Source organism: Uranotaenia lowii, chromosome 2 (assembly GCF_029784155.1).
Source record: "Uranotaenia lowii strain MFRU-FL chromosome 2, ASM2978415v1, whole genome shotgun sequence".
In the NCBI taxonomy this organism is placed as follows: Eukaryota; Metazoa; Arthropoda; class Insecta; order Diptera; family Culicidae; genus Uranotaenia; species Uranotaenia lowii.
Window position 1 is genome coordinate 73,157,546 of NC_073692.1, and position 19,996 is coordinate 73,177,541.

Consider the following 19,996-nt stretch of genomic DNA (forward strand, 5'->3'; position numbering starts at 1 on the left):
TGTCACACAGGACTATTATGACAAACATCACAAAAATAGAATGACCAAAAATGACAAAAATAACAGCAACGATGAAACGACTATGATTTTTATTTCAAAAATGTAAAAAAGGAAAAAGTAATAAATTTTACAAAAATGAGAAGAAAAAAAAATGAAAATATAAATATTTCAAAATTGACAAAAATAAGAAAATTAAAAAAATTAAAAAAAAAAACGAGATTAATGATAAAAAAGAATAAAAATGATAAAAAGTGCAAAAATGTTAAAAATGTCAAGAAAGAGTAAATGAAAATAAATTAAGGCAATTACTTATATGAAAAAAATAAAAAGGAAGGATTAATGTAACAAAAATGATAAAATTTGAAACATAAAAAAAAACAAAAATGAGAGAAAAAGAAAAAACACCAAAATCTGGAAAACAACAAAATCTTAACAAAATTACAAACATGATAAAAATGACAATAATGCGAAAAATGACAAAAGTAATAAAAACTGACATGTGAATAAAATTAAGAAAATGAGAAAAAATTACATTATTACAAAAGTTATCAGAAATGTCAAAAATGAAAAAATTACGAAAAGGAAATAAAATGAAAAAAAGCTTAACCCTTTTCTGATACCATACTATAAAATGGCAAAAATGACTAAAATTGTAATAATGATATGAATGACTAAAATGACAGAAAGATCAATATGACAAAAAATTACAAACACGACAAAATTGCCAAAAATAAAAAAAAAAGTTACAAAAATGTAAAAAAATTAAATTGAAAAAATTCCAATAATTAAAAATAACTAGAATGACAAAAAATCCTGACAAAAAAGACATAATAAAACATTTTGTCAAATAAAAAACAAATTGATTTTTCGTTTTTATCATAATACACTTAACCAATAAGATGGAATGGGAAAAGTAGATAAGGAATTTATGAAGGATGTTGTCTAAAAGAACTATTAGCAAATTGTTTTCAAAACTTCAAGGTACTATAATTGATTTTCATCAAGCTCTAAAAAAACTTCTAGGCAGTATATAAAACTTGGTGTTTCTTAAAATACCAAAAATATTACAAAGGTCTAGATGGACGTTTTAATGGCGAACAATAGAGAAAATAAACAAAAATTTAAAATAACTGATAAAATTTAAAATGATTCCAAGGCTTTCTCAAGTCTCCACTTAAACTAACGTTAGGCTGACTTTTCATCTCGCGCACAAAAGCATACCATTTTTTATTTCTTATTCATCTGATTCTCTCTCCGAAAAAAAAATCGATGGCCAGTCAAAGTTCTGGCTCTTTCTTTTTTCACACCTCGACGGTCCACGGCAATCGATGCCTTCCAAGCATCTTCCCCAAAACCCCCACATTCTCCCGCACTGTCATCTCCTACTTTTTGTTGTTCATTGCGTTCCGATTCGGGTTGCCAAGACCAGCCCGATTCCCGGGCCGATTACCGCCACCTCCAAAAGTGTTTCTATTATTGGCGTTGGCATTGTTACGACCCCCGCCTCCTCCCCCTCCTCCTCCCTGTCGACCACCCTGCTGTCCACCCCCACCTCCTCCACCGCCGCCACCCTGATTCCGGCCACCTCCCTTGCTCAGCTCCGGCCGATTCCGCGACTTCGCCTGGACGTCCTCCTTCACCATGTCGATCACCTCATCCGGAATTCGCAAATACTTGATCGTGCTGCCACGGATGTAACATTCGGGCATTCGCCAGAATTTATCGCCATCCTGTTGGTGTCGTTATTGACCGCGCAAGATCGCCCAAGCACCGAGAAAAAAAAAGAAAGGAATCATCCGAAACCGCCAAAAACATGGCGAAAACACGAATTTACGAATTAATTTATGTTCCGACGTTGTTATTGTGCGATTTTTTTGGACAGCAGCGAGGCTGAAAATGGGCATGGTGGCATGGCGTAAGGACCCATTCAGTTGGGACATTCGAGCTTACACAGAAATATCCGATTTTATTGTCCCACCAGCATTGAAATTGTAAATGTCAGCCAGCCCCCGACCCGTAAATTGGATTGATTCTCACCTTTGATGTGCAGATAACCTCCCGGAGATTGATGTTCATCCAGGTGTCGCAGCTAACCAAATGCCCGTTGTAGGTTTCGCCATTTTTCAGCTCCACCAGCTAATTGGGTGCAGCAGCATTTAGGAGAAATGAAGGAATGAGAGAGTGTGTTAACAATGGAATGTTTTAAAATGTTGGATTTAACTTCTTTATTTTTTAATTTTATGAGATGTTGTTACTTGCATTAAAAAATCCTAAATATAGTTTAACAAAATTAAGAAGGAGCGTATAACAGCGATTGAATCTTTTAGTTTAATAATTTATTCTTTTTTTCATGAATTTTTAAACAAAAGCTGATAAGATTTGACGAAAGAATATTTCAGTAAGCATTTATTTTTGAACCCTCTACTGCATGGACAATAAATCTGTTGAAAAAAGAATGTGTGTCAACTGAAACAAATCGTTGACCACTAACCCGCAAAAAAAATTGTTTTTTCAACAATTTTTATTGTTGAAATAATGTAAGAAATAATTTTATTTTTTGAGTTTTTTTGTTGCTAGTTAAAGTTTGGATGCATAAAAAGTGTTTAAATTCTCTTACAGAAATGAGTTAAGCTATGTGCCATGTGGAAAACCCCTCAAAAACATGTAAATTTGTTCGGCCATTTCAGCCATCTATTGACAAATTGTAATTCTTTTGATCTCATTCGATAGATCATGCGCAAAACCTTCTTCGTATGTTTTTGAAAAAAGGTGTCTGTTAACTTTGAATGACTTAAACTTAGCTTAAAGTTCGATCATTTTTTTTAAAACTGCTCTTTAAATTTATGCCCGATCATCTCAGGGCGGGGTGGATTAAGTTTCAAAATTCAAGTTACACTAGAATCCTTATTTCAAATTTTATTCTTAGAAAATGATCAAACTTCAGCAAAAGTTTTCATGAAGTAAGTCTTAGGAAAATATTTCACCCACATTTCCACCAGAGATGTTAAAATCGCGAGTCTACATACTCGCACTTTGCCCCAGCGATGCCACATGTACCGATTTATCGGTATTTATACCGATTTATCGGTATTTATACCGATTTTTGAGCAAATTTTCGACCAAGAATCTATATACGGAATAACGATTTTTGGCAAAACATACCGATTTTTGAGATCACAAAATTTGATTTACAAAATTTAAAATATATTTCAGTCTAAGCAAGGCTATCGGGAATATTTGGTGTTAGCTAATTAAGAAACGCTTGAAGCTTTTATGATAAGTGAACGTGTTTTAATAATTCAATCGAATAACTCTCAAATCTTAAAGCAAAGAAGCATTTTCTTTTAGATAGTCGTATGTTTAAAGACAAGTCCAAAAATAAAGTGCTAACTATCTGTTGGAATTAGGAAATATTTTTTTTATGGTGAATGTTGGAAAACTGTTCTTTTTTATAATAATAATAATTGCGCCTAGATAGCCAGCGAAAGTTAATCTAATGAGAATAAATATGTACGAATTTCTAAGAATTTTAAGAACACAAAAAAAATGTAAAGAACACCCTATAAGGATCACACTTATAAGGAATGTGTTTGTCGGTAACTTTCCGAAATCCGGAATTTTGTTTTAAATATTTGAGAAACCAATTGAGACTTTTCATTATGTGAATTTTTTACTCAGAGCCAAAGGGAAATAGGTGCAAAAATGAAAGATTTTGAGTTAATAAAACGAAACGATTTTTGATATTTTAAATTTTATTTGGTGATTTCTTTAGATTTTTTGAAATTTATTTACATACATCTATATCTATAAAAAATTTTGAAAAACGCATAGGAAATGGCCAAACACATCAACTTAAAGACGTGTTTTTTCGAAATTGGCTTAAGCCAATTTCCACACCCCTTTTTTAGCATCAAAGGCCTGAATTATGAAGATCCAAAGTTTGCAAAAATAAAAAAAAATAATAGAAAAGAAAATATCTTAAAAATTCTTCTAACACTCATAAAAATTAATCAAAAATGCATAAAAAAAAGGAAAAAGCAAGCACACAAGATTCTTTAAGGCATTTATTGAAAAATTAAATAAAAAATATCAGAATCACTGCCGAAAATCAATTTTTAATCACCCCAAACTATTGATTTTCATACCGATTTTTTCAGATTTCCATACCGAAAAAAGATTGTTCTGAGTTCGAAAATACCGATTTAAATGTGGCATCACTGCTTTGCTTTTCTTAGCAGAGCGATTTTATTTCGATAAACTAGGCTTACCAGATACTTTGAGAAAAAAGCGGGACATTTAACGACAAAAAAGCGGGACACAGCCGAAAAAAGCCGGACATTTAAGAAACCATTAAAAAAAGCTTAATTGTACTGTCGAACTTATACGTACATATACCATCAGCAAAAGTTATTCATAAAGGGTGATGCGGTCAAAATTTAGTCAAGGGAAAACGCGTGTAAATCGGTGAAATCGTTTATTTAAAAAATCAAATTAAATTTCTTTTTCAAGTTTAATTAGTATAAAATGCAGGAAAAATATTCAGTTAGGCTTCCGCTTTTCCAAATCCGAATTGCCGGGCCTTACGCTCAACCCCTGCCATCAGATTTTGTACAGCCACCTTGTCCACCTTCTTCGCCGCAGAAAGCCAGTTTGCCTTGAACTGCTGCTCGTCCTTAGCAGTTTTTTTGGTCTTCTTTAGGTTCCGCTTGACAATAGCCCAGTATTTTTCAATTGGCCGGAGCTCTGGCGTGTTGAGAGGGTTCTTGTCCTTGGGAACCACTTACACGTTGTTGGCGGCGTACCACTCTATGGCCTTTTTCCGTAATGGCAAGATGCCAAATCCGGCCAAAACAGTACGGAACAACCGTGTTTCTTCAGGAAAGGCAGCAGATGTTTATTCAAACGAAACGAAGCTTTTTCGAAAGATTGTAAGCACTGTAGACTGTCTCGCCCTTCAAGCTGACATTGTCTCGTTAGAAAACTGGTGCCGAATGAACGGAATGGAGGCCAATGCTAAAAAGTGTAAGATCATCAACTTTACCCGTTCCCGAAACATGATCAGATTTGACTACCAACTATCAGGTTTCTGCTTGGAGAATGTGAAGTCTATTCTTGACCTGGGAGTGAAAATTGATTACAGACTTACTTTCTCCGAACACATCGCGCTCACCTCTGCAAAAGGATTTGCTGCACTTGGGTTTTTGCGCCGGAACACCGAAGGTTTCGACGACGTATACGCACTGAAAGCCATTTATTGTTCGTCAGTTCGTAGCATACTGGAGTATGCCGTCCAGGTGTGGGCTCCTACTCATATTACACAATGCAACCGCCTAGAACGGGTTCAACGTAGCTTCGTCAGATACGCTCTACGGCGTCTCCCGTGGAACGAACCGCTCCGACTTCCACCGTATGAGCAGAGATGTGCCCTGATATCCCTAACCACACTTGAAAAGCGTCGTATCGAATTACAGCAAGTTTTCATTTTTAATACCTTGACTCACCGCGTCGACTCCCCGTACATACTTCAACGTGTCAATATCTACGTTCCTACAAGGTCACTTCGACAACGCCAGTTTCTTTGGATACCCTATCATCGTACCGCATATGGCAGAAATCATCCTATTGACAAGTGTTGTGAATGTTTTAACTCAGTGTGTCACTTGTTTGATTTTAATATGTGTAAACGTACACTGAACCCAAATCCACTCTTAAAATACACATGATTTTTCACTTAAAAACAAGGATCCAGTGATTTTCTTCCATTCAAGTGCGACATATACATTTCACTTGGCAGTCACTTAAATTTCAAGTGAATTCATCCACATTCACTTCAGTCGTCACTTAAATTTAAAGTGAGAAAAAATATTCACTCCCCCATCACTTGAATTTCAAGTGAATGTTGGGTCGGTTGTGTTTATTTTCAGAGTTCAAAATGGTAAATATTAAAGAGCAGCGTTTAAAGCTTATGCTGGATTTGGATTTTCCCAATTCTTTACTAGGCGATTTTGACGGTAGTTTGTGTTAAACGTGATGTGAGGATAAGTTATTTAAAGGTGTTTCATGTTTCAGCTTGTGGGTTGAACTGGACAGATTTTCTGGTTTGCAGCAGGGAAGATTTAGAAGTCGCACTATCCGCAGTAATCGATCTACCTTGGGATTACGATGGAATTTTCCAATCAATAAATTTATGGTGAAAGCGTAGTGTAAGTATTTGAAATCGAAGTGGTGTTCTATAAATGTTCTTTGTTTATTTAAAAAACGCGTGAGAAACTTACTTAGAAACTCAGATAAATTTCACTCGAATTTCCTAGTTTAATTCACTTGACCGGTCACTTAAGTGAATTCACTTGACCCATCACTTAAAATTCAAATGAAATTACGTATGGCGAGAATTCACTACAGATGTCACTTATTTTTTAAGTGAAAATTATTTTGGGTGTAGGTTTAAATTAGCACTTAGCAGAATTTCTTAGATTTAAGCTATTAGTCTGGACGGTAATTCAACCAAAGTTGATAATAAAATAAAAAAAGTATGCAATGTTTTTAAAGTTGAGACAAAAAAAATAAATAAAAAAAAACACTCTTTCACGTAAATTTGTTGGTTGACAGTCCCTGAAGCTATGAAAATGCTGCTTTTCAAGCCACAGGTAGAGATGGCTTTCCAAACCAGATATTTCTTCGTGAACTTTGACAGTTTCATGTGCTTGAAAATATATGCTACCTTTCCCCTTCCTTTTGCAGTATAAAACTCCTGTCCCGGAAACTGCTTGAAGTCGGCTTTGACGTAGGTTTCGTCGTCCATTACCACGCAGTCAAACTTCGTCAGCATCGTCGTGTACAGCCTCCGGGATCGCGCTTTGGCCGTCGTATTTTGTTTTTTATCGCGATTTGGAGTCACTACCTTCTTGTAAGTCGATAGTCCGGCTCGTTTTTTGGCTCGATGCACGGTTGTAGACGATACACCCAGCTTATTTGCGGCTTCTCGGAGAAAGGTTAGGGTTTCGCTTGAAACTACTGGCAACTCTCTTTGTCGTCTCAGCGGCTTCCGGTTTTCGATTTCTCCCCCGATCCAGACTTCCTGGCTGTCGACAAATGTTCCCCAAACATTTTAATTACATTTGTAACGGTTGATTTAGCAAATTTTAGCGATTTTGCCAGCTTTGCGTGCGAGTAGCTCGGATTTTCGCGATGTGCGACAAAATTTTGATACGTTGCTCTTCTTCCTTGGACGGCATTTTGACAACCGAAGAGTGAATTCCAAAATCAAAATAGGAGCAACATTCTACACACACACACACACCTTCAAAATGAGGGGTGTTCAGGTTTTTTAAATGCAAAATTGAAAGAAATACGTCAAGTTGATATTGACCAAATTTTGACCGTATCACCCTTTAAGTTAACCCTTGAGTCTCAAAAACTAGAACTAGCAGAAAAAAATATCGAACTGCATATTTGGATATGTAGCCCTAAAATTAGTCAAACTTGCTCTCACTCAACCCCCCAGACAAATGGAAGAACGTAAATTTTGTTGCCTTGTGCTATCGAAAAGAAATAAACTAAATAAAAATAATCAATAATAATGCAATAATTTTATTTATTTTGTTAGTTACCATGGGCCTTTTTCAACAATCAAATTCTGGGATTTTTTTTTAAATGCTTCACCCAATACTCAAATATGTAGGTATGTATATTTTGAGAAAAGTACCATGCAATGTTAAATCATTGCACGTTTTTGAAGATTTTACAAAGTGTTTTCTATAGACATGAAAACATGAAAAAAAGCAAACTTTCACTGGAATTTTCTAAAATTTTGTTTTTATTTTAGTCAAGGGTCAGGTTAGAAATCAGTTCATTCAAAATTTCCGCAAATTTACAAAGGAATCTTCAAATATTAAAGCTTTGAAAAGAGTAATTTGAAATTTTCTGGATAAACCAGTGATCGAAAAAAGACAATTTTCCAAACAGTGCGGTTTCCTTTTTAACTAAGCACATTTTCAGCGATGTCAAATTTATTATTATTAAGCTACGAAAAACAACGTCCTGTGCATAAAGATAATTGTTTTGTGTTTAACTCTTCAAATAAACATCATTACTGGAAAATTATAACATTAGCATCTTTATAAATTTGCATATTTGCAACAAAGGGTTCTGGACTCGAAATTTACTTTAATTATCTTGTTTTTATATAATTGATTGTATTTTTTTAATTATTGTAATAATGTGAACATATTTAAAGAGACTTTTTGAATTTCTTATCTCATTCTTCGAGGCAGTTTGAACTCTAAGTTCCGCTAAAATTAGTGAGTTTATATTCAATTCAGAGGTAATTGAAGAGAAATCAAATTTCCAACCTTATGATATTCTTCTTACACATTTTTGGAACTGTTGGATTCTGACTTGGAAGGTGAATTTGGAATTTTAGGTTGAATTCCTGATCTTGGAACGAAAACTGAATTTCGGTTTCCTTTTGTTAATTTTCCCGGTTTTGGGTCTGAATTCCCGTTTTTTTCCGGTTCTTCCGGTGCGATTTTCAATTCCCGGTTTTCCCGATTCTGTGGCCACCATGAGAATTGAAAAACAAAGACAAAAAAAAGTCGATGACCTAAAACAGTTAAATTCTTCAATTTTAAGAAATTTGAAAAGATGTAATTACAAGTATTTCTGATTTTAGTGAAGAAGGCTTATCAGTGTTTTGTATAAAAGGTTTTATTTAATTTGAAACATTTTTTGAAGACTGTAAAACCACTTTACTTTTCGTTAAAAAATATCTAGAATTCAAATTGATTTAAAACTTCTAAAATAATATGTTCAAATTCCCGTAACTTAAAAGGAAACTTCTTTAACTATTTTCTTAGAAGTTAAAATTACTTGCAATGCTCGGGAAAGTTAATCATTGATCTAAAACCGTTATTTTCAAGTTTATTGTTATGTTTTACAGTTTTATAAAAAGCGTACAGAAGTTCCTAAAATGATTTTTACCTATTTTCAACATATTGGTCAATAACAAGTGTAAGATGAAAACAAGCAATTACAGATTGCCCGAATTTATATGACATATTTTGAGAAATGTCCGTATTTTGGCTCCAACATCGATATTTTTAAGCTTATTTTATAAAAATAAACGCAAAATTTAAGTATTTAAAAATACAATTTGAACGTAGCTGATATGCTTTGGAGAATTTATATACAGTTCAGCGCATCTTAGAGAAACCGGATTGTCGAATTTTGATGCGCTCAACATTCTTTCGGAATTCAACAAACAAAACATGCTCAGTGTATAAATATGTTTGTTAATAAGTTTAATATCTTTAAGATATTTAAAATATACAAAAAAAATTAGCCATTCGTTTCGCATCACTCACTGGAGACGGTCGAGTTTGTTTTCTCTCGCGTGTGTGGCAAAAGTTTTTTTTTTATTTGCCCCTTATACCTACCGTGTAGTGCCGCTATCCGAATTATCCGGACTTATGTACCGTTACACCGGATAGCTTAGTTCAGAACGGCAGTGAAATTTTAACGCTCGTGTAGCTGGTTCGTCAAATCACCCAGCAAATTATCACCCCGGCTGAATACAATAGCCTTGGTTCAGCATCCATTCGCCATCAAACAAAGGACCACGTTGTTGGCATCAGGTTTGATAGAGTGGTCCACATTAATAGAGTGGTTCATTTTTTTTTTTCCAAAAAGTTTTTGGGTTTTTATTTTATTTTTTTTTTATTTGGTTTTCTTCTTTAGCTTTCCTCTTTCGTTATTATTACTATATAAATTATAAGATTTTTTTTTTTTTTTGAAATTTATATTATATATAAATTTTCTTTTTTTAATTTAATTTTAAATTGCGGTTGCATCTCCTCCAGAGCCCATTAGTTCGGAAAGTCACCGGCTGATGGATGACGACGGCGAGACGGGCAAAGATCCCCCTTTACGGGAGGATATTTCCGAGGAAATTCTTTCCGAGGAAATTGTTTCCAAAGAAACATTACAAGACCACCCGATGTACCTCACGGACACGGAAGATGACCCTTCTCCTCTCCCAAAGACCCTTTTCCCACAAATGCCTTTTGTGTTTGGAAACTCCACGCTAGCATCAACCCCTCAAGCAAACTCCCCCGTTGAAAAAGATAATGAGTTGCCTCAAACTGCCCCTCGCCGTCGGGTTTACCAACCTGAATCGACGGGACCTTGGGTAGTTTACATCCGGTCCAAAACTAATGGGAAATCACCCAATGTGATTTCAATCGCCCGGGACCTTGATCGTTCTTACCCTTCCGTAATCAGCTACCAGCCGATGAGACCGCACAAGATGCGCATTGTTGTTGGTAGCCTGAAGGAAGCAAATGCCATTGCTTGTGACCCGAAGTTTACGATCGAATACCGCGTATACGTTCCCGCTCGTGACGTGGAAATCGACGGAGTGGTAACCGAAGAGGGTTTGACCGTCGATGACCTAATGGAATCCGGGGTTGGCCGATTCAAAGACCCTGGTCTCCCCACGGTCAAGGTGCTGGACGCGCGTCAGCTGAAATCAGCATCAGGCGAGGGGGAAAAGAGAACATTTTCCCTGTCGAACTCTTTTCGGGTTACCTTTTCCGGCACTGCACTTCCTGATTACGTTGCGATCGGGAAGGTTCGTCTACCTGTGAGACTTTATGTGCCTTCGGTCATGTTCTGCCAGAATTGCAAGCAGTTGGATCATACGGCCGCCTACTGTTGCAATCAGGCACGCTGCTCTAAGTGCGGGGAGAAGCATGCGGAAGCTTCGTGTGAAATACAAGCATTAAGCAAGTGTTTGTATTGCACAGGCGAGGAATCTCATGCTCTCTCGGCGTGTCCGAAGTACATATCGCGCCGGGAAAAAATCAAGACTTCTTTAAAAACCCGCTCTAAGAAATCATATAGAGACATGCTGATGAAGTCTTTGCCAATCGTCTCAGAGAACCAGTTTGGCCTTCTAAGTGAGTATGAATCCGAAGGGGAGGATCCATGTGAAGGAACATCAGCTGGGCCATTTGTTAAAAAAAATGTTTCACAGGCTCCAAAAAGGAAACGCACAACTAACACACAACCCCGATCAGCTGCCAGCAAAGTTAATAAAACAAAAAATCCTCAAAGTGGAAATAGTTATTCTACCCCTCCTATTCAGAGACCTCCGGGTTTTAATCCGTCCCCGAAGGACTTCCCTCCACTTTCTGGTAAGTCAAAACCCCAGACTTCCCTTCAGAATTCAGGACCATCAGTAGCTAACAGGAATGCAACAATTCCCAGAGAAACTGCATCTGATCCATCGTCGAACAGTTTGCCCAGCTTTTCATCTGATGGTAAGATGAAATTTTCGGAAATTGTTGCGTTCATCTTGGACTTTTTCAGTGTACCAGCAGGTTGGAGGACTATGATTAATATGTTTGTACCTCTTTTGAGAGAAGTCTTGAAAAAGAAAGCTTGTACTATGACCCTCATCGCAGAAGCAATTTCTTTTGATGAATAACTCGTCCACTGAGGTAAGAGAAATTGTTTCTGTATTGCAATGGAACTGCAGAAGTATTTTACCAAAATTAGACTCCTTTAAAGTATTGGTACACAATTTGAATTGTGATGTGTTCGCCTTATGCGAAACTTGGCTCTCTCCAAACACTGATTTCAACTTCCATAGCCACAATATTATTCGCCTGGATCGAGATGGGCAAAGAGGAGGTGGCGTTCTTTTGGGGATCAAGAAATGCCACTCTTTCTATCGTATTCCACTACAACCATCTCCAGGTATTTAAGTCGTCAGTTGCCAAGCTAGAATTAAAGGCCAAGACCTTTGCCTAGCCTCGGTATATATTCCGCCAAATTCAAGCGTGAGCGGGAACCAATTGGCGAATATTATTTCACTTCTTCCAGAACCCCGACTAGTTCTGGGAGACTTCAACTCCCATGGCGTGGGCTGGGGTAGCTCACGTGATGATGATCGTGCTAACATGATATATGAGCTGTGCGACGACTTCAACATGACTGTCTTAAACAATGGGGAAGTGACTCGAATTAATGGATCCCAATCACAGCATAGTATTTTAGACCTTTCTTTAGCTTCTTCCTCTCTGAGCTTGGATTGTACGTGGAAGGTAATCCAAGACCCTCAGGGAAGCGATCATTTGCCTATCAATATTTCTATCACCAGTGGTCGTAGTCCACCCGAAGAGATCAATATTCCTTATGACCTCACAAAGAATATAGATTGGAAAAAGTATGCATCAGGTGTCATTGAAGCCATCGACTCAACGGATGAACTGCCTCCGGAGGCAGAGTACAGTTTTATTTCCGGGACAATAGTGGACTGTGCAATCGGGGCACAGGTCAGACGGAATGAAAGCTCGACGATACAGAAACGGCCTCCCACTCCATGGTGGGATGGAGACTGCTCACGCGCGCGAGGTGAAAAATGCAAGGCGTTTATTGAGTTTCGCAGAACTGGATTGCCAGAGAAGTTCCAACGTTACTTGTCCTTGGAACGCAAGTTCAAGAACTTGATCAGGGGCAAGAAACGTGGGTACTGGCGGCGATTCGTAGATGGGTTATCTCGAGAAACGTCACTGCACACGCTTTGGAGAACAGCTCGAAACATGCGAAATCATACACCTTCGAACGAAAGTGAGGAAAGCTCGAGTCGTTGGCTGACACAGTTCGCGAAAAAGGTATGTCCAGACGCAGTACCAGCTCAGAAAAACTATCGGGATACAGAGAATAGTTCCGAAACGGAGGATCAATTCTCGATGGTCGAACTTTCACTTGCGCTCTGGTCATGTAACAATTCCGCTCCCGGACTGGACAGAATCAAATTCAACTTGTTGAAGAATCTGCCAGATACCGCTAAGAAACGCTTGTTGAATTTATTCAATAAGTGTTTAGAGATGAACATTGTGCCGCATGAATGGAGACAGGTGAAAGTTATCGCCATCCAAAAACCGGGAAAACCAGTTTCTGATTACAATTCGTATAGGCCGATCGCAATGCTCTCGTGTCTCCGGATATTACTCGAAAAAATGATTCTCTTTCGGCTGGATAAATGGGTTGAATCAAACAATCTCTTGTCAAGTACACAATTTGGATTCCGTAGAGGAAAGGGTACGAACGACTGTCTAGCATTACTTTCATCAGACATTCAATTGGCGTTTGCCCAAAAAGAGCAGATGGGGGCAGTATTTCTGGACATCAAAGGGGCATTCGATTCGGTGTCCATAGAAGTGCTATCTAGTAATCTTAACTCTTGCGGACTTTCACCAATATTGAATAATTTTCTTTATAACCTGTTGTCTGAAAAAATCATGCATTTTAGTCATGGAGAAACCAAAGTTGAACGAATTAGTTACATGGGTCTACCCCAAGGCTCATGTTTAAGCCCCCTGCTATACAACTTTTATGTCCGAGAAATCGATGCTTGTATGGCACAAAATTGTACGCTAAGACAGCTTGCGGATGACTGTGTTGTTCATATCACAGGTAAAAAAGGCACTCAAATTAAACCTCCGTTACAAGAAACTCTAAATAATTTATCACATTGGGCCAGGAATCTAGGCATCGAGTTTTCGCCTAGTAAAACCGAGTTAGTAGTTTTTTCAAGGAAGCATTCCCCTCCTCAAATAGAGCTCCTTATGATGGGTAGAACTCTAACTCAATCTCTTAGTTTTAAATATTTGGGTGTCTGGTTCGACTCTAAATGCCTCTGGGGAAAACATATTAGGTACTTGACTCAAAAATGCCAAAAGAGAATCAATTTTCTTCGAACGATTACTGGAACCTGGTGGGGTGCTCATCCACAGGACCTCATCAGGTTATACCAAACAACGATACTGTCGGTCATAGAATACGGAAGCTTTTGCTTTGGGTCCGCCGCGCAAACCCACTTGATTAAACTAGAACGAATACAGTATCGTTGTTTGCGTATTGCCATGGGTTGTATGCAGTCGACACATACGATGTGTCTCGAAGTACTGGCGGGAATAATGCCGTTGAAAAATCGGTCCTTCGATTTATCGCTACGTTTCCTAATTCGAAGTGTTACTATGAATCCTTTGGTGATAGAAAATTTGGAAAGGCTTATGAATATTAATCCGCTAGTAAAATATGTAAACAATTATGAAACTTTTAGTCAATTAGAAATAAATCCTTCTTTATTAAATTCGGACACGAGTCACTTTTACCCGATTAGCAGTTCCTTGATAAGATTCGATCTGTCCATGACCGCTGACATCCGTGGAATACCAGATCACGTCCGACCCCACGTCATTCCTTCAATCTTTGCATCAAAAGTACGTGAAATTGACCCTACAAAAATGTTCTTTACTGATGGTTCTAGAATCGACGGCGCGACTGGTTTCGCAGTGTACAATGAGCGCTTTGAAGCTTCGTTCAAGCTTCGAGAGCCATGCTCCGTTTACGTTGCTGAATTAGCCGCAATTTATTGTAGCTTGGAACACATTCGCACACTGCCCGTAGACCACTATTTCATCTATTCGGATAGTCTCAGCTCCGTTGAGGCGATTCGATCGATGAAACTGATGAAGCGCTCTTCCCATTTTTTGCTGGAAATTTCAGGGATATTGGGCGCTTTGATCGAAAATTCGTACAGGATTACCTTAGCTTGGATCCCGTCTCATTGTCTTATTCAAGGCAATGAGAATGCGGACTCAATGGCTAAGGTGGGCGCGTTACAAGGTGAAATTTTTGAGAGGATAATAACTTACAATGAATATTTTTCAATACCTCGCACTTTAGCGATTAACGCTTGGCAGTCTAGCTGGGATAATGGCACAAAGGGACGTTGGTTCCATACGATTATCCCTAAGGTTCCGACGAAGGCATGGTTTAAGCATTTTAACATGAGTCGCGATTTCATTCGCGTGGTTTCTCGGCTCATGTCAAATCACTGCCGGCTTGACGCGCATTTGTTTCGTATACAACTAGTTACAAGCAATGTTTGTGTTTGTGGGGATGGCTACCACGACATTGATCATGTTGTGTGGACGTGTGAACGGTTTGATCGATCGAGGGCTTGGCTACTGGATACCCTTAGGGCCCGAAGTAAACTACCTGGGGTTCCAATTCGAGACATCTTGGCAAACTTAGATCTTGAATATTTGTACCCTATATACAAATATCTTAAAATGTCTGACTTGGTCGTTTAGTCCTCTTCCTCTCTGTCTTTACTCTATCTAATGCTCTTTTCGTCTATTCATTAGAACAACCTCTCGTCCGACCGGTTCGATAACACCGGAATGAAGGCTGGCCAGGAACACAATACCTGCGGTAGCTTACGAAACCACGCTACAGGAAGCCACCACCGACCAAAGACGGAAATCTGTTCTCGAGAGTGACCCTACACAATCCTCTTTCCCTCCCTCTTAGTTAATCAATTAACAGTTGAGTAGCCGCGACGATTACGGCCCCCCTCTTACTAACACCACATAAAAGTGAAAGTGAATACTCGGCAAAAAAAAAACTTTATGAGTTAAATGCCTTAATAAAGCTACCTGTAAATAAAAAAAAAAAAAAAAAAATTAGCCACTTACCATCGGGTGACTTTGGGCGGTTTTTAAAAGCGACAGCGGCAACTGAAAAGAAATATCAGAGGTTGTAAAAACTACCCACGGATTTCGGTAAACGGCGCTTACTTACCATGGTTTATGGTTCGAGAATGTCCGAATTAGTGAAAGCGAATTATTCAAACTTTTTAATCGAATCCAGAACTCTTCACTATTCGCTGATGCACAACATGGGTGTAAACATAAACAAATCGTTTACACCGGGAGTTTGACAACCGGGAACAGGGCACAACTTTAGGGGTAAAACGAAGGGGAGCCTACAGGGCGACATCTGTTGACTAGTAGCGAAAGCATTCCGATTTTCTTAAGACTAGGTTGGTTCATTCTCATCAAAATTCTTCAATTGCTGCTTAAAATTTCAAAAGCTCAGGATAGGTTTTTGAAATTTTAAGCGTGGTGTCCTCTAAAATTTTGAATTTAAATTCAAAATTTCTGATTTCTGGAATAATCAAAATAAGTATGCCATACTCACTTACCCCCCGCATGGAGCAGTATTATACAAGAACGATTCCCATTATCTTCTTCCCAAGACACACGAAAGATTAGCTTTATAGTTTTGGATTATTAAAGTACGATTAAACTTGTCTTTTTTTCATGGAATGGAATCGTTTGGACGCACTTTACGATACAGCGAACGGGTCGTTAAGTAGAGTAACCATTCATTTTTTTTGCTTTTTTCTGAAGAAATTTTTCTAGAAAATGTAGGAAAACGATAGATGCAATCGTCGTCTAATCTTTTTTTTTTATTACAGCGGACGCTACAGCTTATCTTCTAAATATCTTTTTTCCATCAAAAATAACAAAAAGAAAAGGATTCATTTATGATCTCTTAGAGATAATATTATTTATTCAACTATTATAACCAACTGTTTTATTTTAATTAATGATTGGTTCACAAAAAAAATCGTTCAAAATAAAAAATTTATCAACATTATCATCGGTTAGAGTCGTGACCACAGATTTTCAATAATATGAAACGAACGCTGGATTCTTAGTGCCTCGCAGAATGATTATACTTCCAGATTCGGACTGGCGTTTCAGGTTGATTAGGATTACTGGGAAGATGGCCATTTGACTTAGCATCTTACTTGGACTGGATTGAACAGACGATTATGGAAGACTTCTTGATGAAGGTGTTAATGTAGAGGCTGGGAGAACAGTTCGAAGTTTTCACTCGAGGGATTGACGCCGTGTGCCATCCTGTATGGTGTACGTTGCTGGATTATCTTCTTCGTCGTCTGCGTAATTGGGAGCTCCGTTTCCAGATGTTTGACCAATTCTGGTCTGTCTATAAATTCATTTAAAAAAACATTTGAAATTTTAAAAAAAATTATCAATTGCAACTAATTACCTAAGCGCATCACAGTTATCTGTTTATCGCAAACGTTTTGACTTCAGTAGTTAAGTCCTTCAGTAGAGGTAAACATTTTGTTTGATTTTTTTTCTGGCGGGAGAAAGTTGGAGATGAACACGAATGGAGACTGTTTTATGGTCACTTGATCCAAATGATTGGCGATCAGTTCCATCAGATTGTAAGAGCTTAAAATGGAAAAATAATGAATTTGAGTAAAGTTTTTTTCTTTGTAGTTCCTATGTCCTGCCCGGCTATCAGCAGGAAATAGGATTGCTCGCTGAGAAGAATGTTTCCCAAGCACACGGATCAAGAATTCTGCGAGTTTGGATTCCAGTTACCATTCGAAAGGAAAAAGATTCTTCATGGTTTGCTCAAGTTTCATCAGCAGGCGTGGAACAAACGCAGCATGAAACGATTTCGAAAGAACAAACTTAAGTAAGTTTTCTTAAGACTTTTTTTTTATTTACTTTATTTACAGATATAAATAAAAGTAAATAAAAAAAAAGTCTTAAGAAAACTTACTTAAGTTTGTTCTTTCGAAATCGTTTCATGCTGCGTTTGTTCCACGCCTGCCGATGACACTTGAGCAAACCATGAAGAATCTTTTTTCTTTCGAATGGTAACTGGATCCAAACTCGCAGAATTCTTGATCCGTGTGCTTGGGAAACATTCTTCTCAGCGAGCAATCCTATTTCCTGCTGATAGCCGGGCAGTCACTCTTTGCTGTGCTCCTCTGCTCACAAATATTCAAATGCATAGGAATTGATTTACTTGGAGACCGAACTTTTTCCATCGACAGATTCAGTTGAAGTACACATTCTTTTTAATCCGGATTTATCGTTTTCACTAGATGCGTTTTGAAACGAAGGTTTCATTGGAGAACGACCGATGCTTCTCTATATATTTCTTATATATTTGCGATTCAGGGCTGAAGTTCGAGACTACTAGACACGTTTTTCTTCCGAATCTCTCGCTAATCCAACAACTGTTTCAGATCTAAAATAGAACAAATTAAACACAAAATAACATTAACAAAAAAACATTGAAACACTAACAAAATCCACTGCAACGTACAACAGGAAATATAAATGGTGCCATCGGAGCCTATGCCTTCCCATACGGTGTTAGATTCGGGTTATTTGAGATGATCAAAAATGTTCAGTAGTAAATAACAAATGGAAGGAGAAAACCTTTTTCCGACCCGTTCTGCTGATTCTTCGATACCAGCAACCTTGAAAAAAAAAACACAAAAAAAATCAAAAATGTTGATCTTACCTAAATTTGTAACTTTATACCACCAACAGATGGTACCTCAGAGTGAATCAACCGTGCCATTGAAGCCGGTTCCTTTTGCGCAATTATGGAGTTTCGATTATGCTGGTTCCGTGACATTGCAATTGCTGCTCACCTCAAGGAAAAACAAAACAAAACAAAAACGAAACTTACCTTTTTTACTGCCAGTTCGAAGATAAGTCCGGAAGAATCCTTTGTATCACCGGAGATTCCTTTTAATGCGATCAGATCCGATAGTACCCCGTGGGAAAGATTAACGATTTTCTTCTTGTCATATTCATTCTGGTAAAACGAATGTCCAACAACAGTATTTTCCATTTTCGATTCTGTCCGAATGGTCTCGACCGGCAAATTTCACTTCCGGACCATTTCCGCCATATGATACGCTGGAGGTGTTGCTTAGCCCTGGTAAATAATGGGAATACGGAAGTTTCGGATACTGATAGAAAAGACCGCGTTTTCTAATAGAGACTTTATCGTACGAGAAATCAAATCGGAATGAATAGAATGAAAAACATGGTTGCCAGAAATCTTATGATGGATGTAGATGTACACGTTAGAAAGAATATAAACAAAATAGTGTAAATTAAACCTCAACACCCTTCCTTAATTTTCGCAATTTTGCATACCGATCGCCGTTCTTAGCTTCAAAAATTGTCCTTTCGCCAAACCTTTCGTGAGCAAATCAGCCTGCTGTAGATCCGTCGGTATATACTTGATTTCGATACATCCTTGTTGAATCTGTTCTCGAACGAAGCAATCCTTCACATCTATGTGCTTCAGACGACTCCGATCTCTTGGAACCTCTAAGATCTTGATTGTAGATTGATTATCCTCAAAATACTGCATTGGTCCTTCTATTTTGATTCCAAGATCCCAGAGTAAACGTATAAGCCAGATACCTTCACAACTAGCTTCGCATAGAGCACATAGTTCTGCTTCGGTTGACGACAAAGCCACAGAACGTTGCTTCCGTGTTGTCCAAACTGTAATAGAATCGAAGACCTTAAAGAGATATCCCGTGACAGATCTTCTATTGTCTATATCATTTGCCCAATCAGCATCACAAAAGGCAGTTGCTATTGGAGCATCATCCCTTCCTGTGTATTCCAAACCAAGACTAAGTGTACCCTTGATATATCTTAAGATTCGCTTCAAGTATGTCCAGTGAACTTCAGTTGGACAAGACTGAAATTGGCTATAATAATTTACCGCCGCGCACAAATCAGGACGGGTAGTTAACGTAATATACATGAGACAACCAATTAATTCTCTGTAGGGTTTATCTGTACGACTATCCTCCCGTCCTTTTTCCAGGCGCAATCGACACTCCATGGGAATAGTGCTTGCTTTGCAATCGCTCATGTTAAAACGGTTAAGCAGTGCTTCCATATACCTACGTTGACTAATTCTCAATACACGTCGCTCAATGTCTCTCTCTATTCGCATTCCAAGGAATGTGATTACCTCCCCCTCATCAGTCATGTCGAACCCTTCAGCTAGACTACGTTTAACATCCTGAATCTCTTGCAACTTATGTCCAATCACTAAAATGTCATCCACATATAAAATTAAAAATAATTTCTTTTCACCAGTTCCTCTCAAATACAGACATTGATCACTCTTCGCTCGCTCAAACCCCAAACCAGAAACATATTCATGAAACTTGTCGTTCCATGCTTTTGAAGCCTGTTTCAACCCGTATAGTGACTTATTCAACTTGCAGACCATCCCATTTCCCTGATCAAAACCCTCAGGCTGGGTCATA

At 37.9% G+C, this 19,996-nt stretch overlaps 1 protein-coding gene across 1 annotated transcript; it reads right to left on the reverse strand.

Annotated features, from left to right (window-relative positions):
* Positions 1-1,206: 1,206 nt before the first annotated feature.
* Positions 1,207-15,784, reverse strand: LOC129747988 (uncharacterized). The gene is made up of 4 exons (XM_055742437.1): positions 15,655-15,784; positions 15,549-15,590; positions 2,038-2,136; positions 1,207-1,730 (listed from the first exon to the last, which is right to left on the reverse strand). Exons 1-4 carry the CDS (start codon positions 15,655-15,657, stop codon positions 1,383-1,385), a joined length of 492 nt encoding a protein of 163 aa, XP_055598412.1. The 5' UTR covers positions 15,658-15,784; the 3' UTR covers positions 1,207-1,382.
* Between the last annotated feature and the right edge of the window lie 4,212 nt (positions 15,785-19,996).

Bases quoted from the DNA above. Each gene is read 5' to 3' on its own strand.
- LOC129747988 (XM_055742437.1), bottom strand. The intron at 2,137-15,548 runs GTAAGTGGCTAA...GCACCCAATTAG, and splicing joins CCGCCCAAAGTCACCCGATG to CTGGTGGAGCTGAAAAATGG. The intron at 1,731-2,037 runs GTGAGAATCAAT...CGACACCAACAG, and splicing joins AGGTTATCTGCACATCAAAG to GATGGCGATAAATTCTGGCG.